Below are 8,000 nucleotides of genomic sequence, written 5' to 3'. Positions count from 1 at the left end.
TGTGTCCACCTTTCTCATCTCATCAATGACTTATTAATGAGGAATAATTAAAATAGATTCTTATTAATAAGAACACACTGCATTTCAAAAAAAAAAAAAAACATTTTTAAATCTGTGCACCAGTGTCTGTCAGAGAAATTAGGCTCCAGTTGCATCCATACAGAGTATCTAGATGTGGTGCTTTGCAAAATAAATAAATGTGGTAGTAACAAAAGATCTGCTTCATGCAATGGTTGAATTGATATAATTCAACCTGATTGAATAGATATAATTACACTCTGTTAATATCCATGTGGACTAAATAGAAAGTCATCACTCTTCTATGTACAGGACTATAATAGTTCTGCATTTCTTTCCATCCTGGAATCCGAGGACTGATTTCCCTAAATGTCTGCGATCCAAGGAATTTCAAAGAGATTCCTCCAAAATGTTCCAGAGTGAACTCCAATGAGTTGTTCAGAAGGACCCAGCCAACAGCTTCGAGTTATGACTTCGCCTTGGATGACTTGCTGAGGGGAAATCCACCCCCAGTAAAACGAGGGCCACTTGGTTTGGCCATTGAGAAGGTGTCCTCCATGCTTATCCTGTCCTTGTTTCTGTAAGAGAGGAGGTGAGAGTTAACTTTCTTGCCATCTTTTTCCTCTTCTAAGTTTGGTGTTAAGTTCTTAGGGTGAGTTAACCACGAAAAACTGCTTTGATCAAAGCTTCCAGTTTGAGACAAGATGGTGGTTTAAATGTAATTAGGTGTTACTGATAACACACAGAATTAGGGAAAGACACAATTAAACATGCCTTCCTAATGTTGATCTAAATACAGACAGAAGGCCTCATTATAGCTCAAGCGCTGGGGCCTAGAGGCTCCTGACTTGTAATCATCTTTCTATTTTATAAAGCATTTGTTTAGTGCCAAAGATCAGTTAGAGGAATCTTTCTCTTGGCTCAATTATAATGACTAATTCATCATTTACCAACTTTTATATTCCAAAGTTTCAGTGGAAACTTATATTTATCATACACACACACATATACACACAGGGCATTTTCATCAAACTTGGACATTAATAAAATACAAATTTTCCTATAACTTTAGATGAGCAGCAGTTATTATTAGAAATAGTTTAAAACACAGGAAAAGCTGGGAAATATAAATAAGATAGTACATTTGGCAATAGATAAAGGAAGAAACTCCATAAAATCCACAATATATCTTCTATATAGATCTTCTTTAAATGAACCCACACACACACATATTCAGGTTTCCTGTAGAAGTATCTTAAATTTATATAGATTACCTATTGTATAATTACGGCCTTATAGAAAACATCTTTGGAGTTTCTTTTTCAAAATAAAAATTGAGCAAACTACTAAGATTAAAACCAATTAGATCTGACTACTAGAAATGAGTTACTTCAGAGAAGAGAACTCTACTTTTTGCAAAACAACCTGACTTGTACTGCAGACTCCAGGCCAGCCTGGGGTATAGAGTAGGGGAGTCAAGGACAGGTGGGTGGGGGTATACAGGTCAGGATTGGAGCATGATAAAAATGGTGTTTGAGAAAAATGAAGAAAAAAAAAGCAGAAAGGTAAAAATGATATGAGTTGATATTTTATAAAGAGTATGTGTGAGGAGAATATCTGCAGAGATTATTCTAAATTATTCCATTTGGAAAGAATCTGTAGGGGACTGGTTCATCAATTCAGCTGTCTCTTAGCAGAATTGATTTCATTATTATGAAAACCATCCTCCATAGATAGGACAAAAGCTTTAGCCTTGAGTGGATCCAGCAAAGAAGACGCCTTCGAGTACTCTGACAACTTGTCTACCTCCTGACTGTTGTTAGATGCAGGCAAGGCCCCCCTCCTCCTGCCCTCTCTTGCCTCAAATAACCTAAACTTTCCTCTCCAAAGGAACTTAAGCTTAATGCTTCTGGCCTGATCTAAGCCGACTAACGGGAATAATGTCTCCTTTACATGATCTTTTTAATGTATTTATAGACCATCCTAATGACTCCCTTCAGCCTTCTTCCTTTCAGTCTAAACTGTCTCAGCACTTTTGTTCTTGCCTGGTCATATTTTCCTTCAGCTCCTTAATCTTTTTTTTTTTTTTTCCTGCTGTTCTCCTAAGAACTCATATTTTTCTGTCTCCCTCTAGTTTATGGATCCCAACTAAATGGAACCACCATTGACACCCTCTGGAGAGGTCAGTCACAAGGAATAAGCATCAAGGCAAAAGCAGAGAGCCTAGAGCATGGTACTAGAACTTTCCATGGTGGTAGAAAAGCCCTGTACCTGGCCTTCCAGATGCAGCATCCACTAGCCACTAGCTACATACAGCTACTAAGTAGGTGAAATGTGACTACTGCAGTTAAGGAACTGAATTTCTAATTTGATTTAATTGTAATTCACTTTAATTTAAATAGCCACAAGTGGCATACAGCCTGGGGCAGTGAAGTTATAGTAGATGGGCCCCTGGGAGGGGCTGAGCTATCAGACTTTATTTTGGGGGGCTCCAAAATCACTGCAGATGGTGACTGCAGCTATGAGATTAAAAGATGCTTGCTCCTTGGAAGAAAAGCTATGACCAACCTAGACAGCATATTAAAAAGCAGAGACATTTCTTTGCCAACAAAGGTCCATCTAGTCAAAGCTATGTCTTTTCCAGTAGTCATGTATGGATATAAGAGTTGGACCTTGAAGAAAGCTGAGCACCAAAGAATTGATGCTTTTGAACTGTGGTATTGGAAAAGACTCTTAAGAGTCCCTTGGACTGCAAGGAGATCCAACCAGTCCATCCTAAAGGAAATCAGTCCTGAATATTCATTGGAAGGACTGATGCTGAAGCTGAAACTCCAATACTTTGGCCACCTGATGCAAAGAACTGACTCCTTGGCAAAGACCCGATGCTGGGAAAGATTGAAGGCAGGAGGAGAAGGGGATGACAGAGGATGAGATGGTTGGATGGCATCACCAACTTGACGGACATTGAGTTTGAGCAAGCTCTGGGAGGTGGTGATGGACAGGGAAGCCTGGCATGCTTGCAGTCCATGGGGTCGCAAAGATTTGGACATGACTGAGTGACTGAACTGAACCGAGCTATCAGAGGGGCGTCCTTCTGTCAGTCAGTATGTTCTCTTTGTCCAGAAAACTGTGTGTGTGTGTGGTGGGAGGATCAAAAGGCCAAAGGAAACTAAGAACTGTCATTTAAATGTGGAATGAGGGGATATTCTGATTTATAAAAAGGGTGGATTTTTACTGGCAAATGAATTTGCATCTAGCTACTTTAAATAGCTATTTGCCACTAATGAACCATAGTGGATGCATTCAGACCCTCTTTCACCATGTCCTTGAAACGTCCATGTGGATGACACACCAAGCCTGACTTTCAACTCAGAGTGTGAGCCTCTGCAGAATGAACTCTGTGACTTGGGCAATGCCATACAGCCAAGGTTCAAGCCTACAGATTCATCTGGTCCCCTCGTTCACCCCAGGATTCGGAAAACAATAACAAAGTGAAGAGAACATTTGTTCTTGGGCAGACAGCCATCCTGAAACCCAAAATGTTCACCTGACACGTGCAACATCATCTCCTAGAAGAAAGGCGTCCCATGCTGACACCCTACATCAGATATAGAAGTCAGGCACTAGACAGAGAAAGGGTTCAGAAACAGTTTATCTAAAACATAGGTGAAAATTATGTGTGGGTGAACTGCTCATAATTACAGTGGTCCAGCTATGTTATTAGAAGGCACAGCTTCGGCAAACCCAGGCCTCTTAACAAAATTACCTGTGGTTTTAAATGTGAGTATGCTTCAGCCCATACCACATTGACTGTGAACCTTCTTTGCAGGCACAGTCCTGGCATGATCAGCCCCAAACCATGAGAACAATGTGGGGGAAAATATCACACTAGGTTTTCTCTGCTTCACAGGAGAGATATTAATGGATATCTTAATATCCATTAAGAGCTGATATTAATGGGTCCCTGTTAGGGTCCTAAGGATAGGTCTCAATGTCAGACAAGACACCCACCTTGCTCTGACAACCCACTGAGTGACCCTGCAGAATGCCATTTGCTCACCCCTGACTTAGTTTACCCCAGTGAGGTCTGTGACTCTGTAGCTATCCACAATTATTTTTCTCATCTGCAGTTAAAAGGCACAACAAAACTAGAACATTTGACTGATTCTTACTTCTGAATGTATTCTTTACGTTTCTGAGCAAGGTATTTCTTCTTTAAATTCAGCAGTTCGTTGGTAAGTTTTTCGATCTCGTACTTGTATTCTTGGCTCTGTGACTCATACATATTCAATTCTGAAGACAAAACCTAGTATGACAAATAAAGCAGCATTAACAGAAGATACATGGTGAGACAATATCCTTTTCTGAATAATCTTTTTAATCTGCTTCCACTTACCTTGGTGAGGCTAGAAATACAAAACCATGCCCAGGTTTAACGGTTAATCTACACACTTCTACCAGTTCAAGGTCTGTATCTGGGTAAAAATCTGATGGACGTTCTGAAGACTCATAATCCAATGACCAACTTAATGAAACCTCATTCCCCTGCTTAAAAGGAGAGCTATCAGGCACATGCAAACAGGTTCACATATGAATGGTGTAATGCACTCAAGAATATTGAGAGTCAAAAGAGAAAAACTCCCAGACATATACTATAAAATTGCTTCTTAAAGCCTTTTTTAAAATGTTCAGAAAAGTCATTACTAGGCAGTGCGATTCATCCGAGGATTATTGTAAAAACTATTCAGAATCATCCTGCCACCACCACCATTAAGTAGGCATTCAATTTATGTGTTTTCCAAGGCTGTTGTTCTGCTGAATGTCAGCCATCTCTTTACTGCACCCTTTGGGACTATTCACAGGTTCTCTCTTTACCGGAGCACTGGGATATTTACCTCTAAGATGCAGAGGGCTATGACATATGCATGGGAGAGGGTACTACATGTGAGGGGCTGTGTTAGGAAGCCTAATTACCTGCCTCTTGCTCTGTTGTGTTCAGTAGATGCTACTGGTTTCAGGGTGGATAAAAAAAAGAAGGTATTTACTCATCTGAACAGATGTGTAAAGGATACTGGAGTGAGGGCTGCCCCCAACAAAAACCAAGCGGGGAAAAGGGAGGCTATCATTGTAAGGGACATGCAATAGATGCAAATGTTTTTCCTCTAGCTCTCTGTTTTTAAAAATTTACATAAAAGGCAATCTTTATCTTTTGAGTGTTCATCTGCTTCTGAACAGGTGTCTTAGGTGGCACTAGTGTTAAAGAAACCACCTGCAAATGCTAGGAGATGTAAGAGACATGGGTCAGGAAGATCCCCTGGAGGAGGGCATGGCAACCTGGCCCAGGATTCTTGCCTGAAGAATCCCATGGACAGAGTAGCCTAGCAGACTCTGGTCCATAGGGTCGAAAAGAGTCGGACACAACTGAAGCAACTTCACACACACATACACACTGCTTCTGAATTCCTTCCTCTTAACTATTGTGATTCTATCTATCCTACCTGACTAAGGATTCTGACCATGTTATCATAAGCTAAATAAAATGATTTTCATGTTGGAAGAAAATTTGCCCTAATAGTTAAACTGTTGAAGCTGAAACTCCAATACTTTGGCCACCTGATGCGAAGAGCTGACTCATTTGAGAAGACCCTGATGCTGGGAAAGATTGTGAGCAGGAGGAGAAGGGGACAACAGAGGATGAGATGGTTGAATGGCATCACCGACACAATGGACATGGGTTTTGGGTAGACTCCAGCAGTTGGTGATGGATAGGGAGGTCTGGCGTGCTGTGGTTCATGGGGTCGCAGAGTTGGACACAACTGAGCAACTGAAATGAACTGAACTTAGGAACAAAGATCTTGTTTCCAAATAATGAATGTGGAATTTCTTAACAGAGTCCAGATCATGAGGACAAATTGACAGGCAGGCTTGGTACTATGCACCGCTGAATCTTCCACTAGGGGTCACATGTCATTCAGAGAAAAATATCTGGATACCCTGAGATAAAGGGTTAAAGTGACAAAATCCTATGAACCACTGAATGCAATCCATTGCTAAGAGTGCCTATCTGACAGTAAAGAGAGACATGTGCTTTTCTAATCTACACCCAACTCCTGAGAAAATAAGTTTTTATTTTGCTTGTTATATTCAATTGTTTAAAGGGATGAAAATAATCAAAAGAGTATGCCTCTTGCAAAACCCAAATTATGTCTCAGGATACTCATGTAAAACGAATGCTTAGACTGGTAAGTTGAAAATTAATGCTTTCATTACACTTCCGTTTCATCTGCCTTTTTAAAGTAAAAGGATGTGATTTTACAACATTCTCTTTGTGAAAGGATTAGTACCATATTAGTCTCACAGCATCTCTTTTACCCCAGGCAGAAAGGCAATGACTATTACCATCGTTGCGCAGGTAAGTGCCAGAATTCAGCTAGCATATGCTACAGTCTGTGCATGTGTATGTGTACAAGGCTTCCCTAGCATGCCAAGAATATCTAAGTACTTTTTTAGGAGGTAAAGCTGAAAATAGAGTGGGAACACACAGTTTTTGAGAAAACTTTAAAATGTGTAATGGTAAAACATTCCATCGCCCCAGCTAAGGTTCTTGTGTCACTTAGAAGGGAACTTATGCTAACAGAATCCTAAAATGATTTGACTTCCCCTTCCTGACTACTTATTTAGATAGCCCTGAAATAAGGCCCTTGGGGACTGGGGACTGGCCTGTGCTTTGCATACATTTATTTCAGGTGGAATGAATAGTAAAAAACCTGCTCTGACACAGTGGTCTGCTTTAGTGGGCCAGAGTGTTAAAATATTTCCTCTGTTCTTCCCCACCATCCAAATCTTCCAAATCATGTTGAGATAATCCACACAAACCCTATTCCCCAAATTTCCATTCCATTGCCATCATCCTCTCTCCAACTGTTTCTCCACTTGTTCATCTACCTGTTTTGTGGGAGTGTATTAGTCTAGGAGCAGAGGGGTAGCTTTGAGGCTTGCCCTGGGACTGGAACACTAAAAAAGTGATTTCAATGGACAGCAGCCTTTGGGAGACTGGCTTCTCGTGCCACGGCAGTAGACTTGTCCAGGGGTGTTCCCAGAGCGCGGCCATCCTTCAGCTAGGAAGGCGCAGAGGCTACCACTTACTTTAAGCTGCTTGGTCTTCTCCCGCAGTGTGTGGCGATAGATCTGCAGCTGCTCCGCAGCCTCGGGCCCAGGCTGCCGAGCCAGGATGTGCTTTAGTTCCACATACAGTTTCTCCTTTTCCTGGTGGAGAGCATAACCACAAGTGGAGATAAACAGTCCCATCAAGACAAGGACAATGACTTTAACAGCATAGTCAGGATGATTCGGGATCATCCTAAGGTCCTTCTCAGCTCCACACTGATTACGTTCACTCGTAGATTCATCCAGGCAAGCAACAGGCCACAGAGGGCCCTGGCCCTGCCCATCAGCTGGTCAGCAGCAGCCTCGCGATCCCCAGGCTGTGCAGCCCACCACACGGAAAGTCTGCCCTCCAGGGAACTGGCAATCACCACACGAGGAGTGGCCTCACAGTCAGCCTGGCCAGGGACCACCCCCACCTACCAGCACGCCCACAGCCGTCAGCCCTGCCACATAGGAGGACACATGCAGTCCCCATGGGGGCACCATTAGAGCATACAGCTCTGGTGACCAGAGGGGAGCGTGTTGTTCCAAAGGAGATCTCCTACAGAAGGCAATTTTGCCAAGACTGGAAAAGGTAACCAATGTACCTAACACATAGGAAGAAACACAGAGAACTGAGCAAAATGGGAAGACAGAGGAATATATTCCAAATGGAAGAACAAGACATAACCTCAGAAACATGACTAAAGGAAGTGGACATAAGCAATCTATTCAACACAGGACTCAAAGTAATAATCATAAAGATCCCCACTGAACTTGATAGAAGAATGGATGAATGCGGTAAGAATTTCAACAAAGCATTAGAGAATATAAAG

The 8,000-nt window shown here is 41.8% G+C and overlaps 1 protein-coding gene across 1 annotated transcript; it reads right to left on the bottom strand.

The window, feature by feature from the left end:
• Position 1: 1 nt before the first annotated feature.
• Positions 2-7,377, bottom strand: LOC122436518 (cilia- and flagella-associated protein 58-like). The gene is made up of 3 exons (XM_043460294.1): positions 7,165-7,377; positions 4,191-4,324; positions 2-596 (listed from the first exon to the last, which is right to left on the bottom strand). Exons 1-3 carry the CDS (start codon positions 7,375-7,377, stop codon positions 485-487), a joined length of 459 nt encoding a protein of 152 aa, XP_043316229.1. The 3' UTR covers positions 2-484.
• Between the last annotated feature and the right edge of the window lie 623 nt (positions 7,378-8,000).

Source organism: Cervus canadensis, unplaced genomic scaffold (assembly GCF_019320065.1).
Source record: "Cervus canadensis isolate Bull #8, Minnesota unplaced genomic scaffold, ASM1932006v1 Scaffold_116, whole genome shotgun sequence".
Classification (NCBI taxonomy): Eukaryota; Metazoa; Chordata; class Mammalia; order Artiodactyla; family Cervidae; genus Cervus; species Cervus canadensis.
This window is presented reverse-complemented; position numbering and strand designations above follow the sequence as displayed.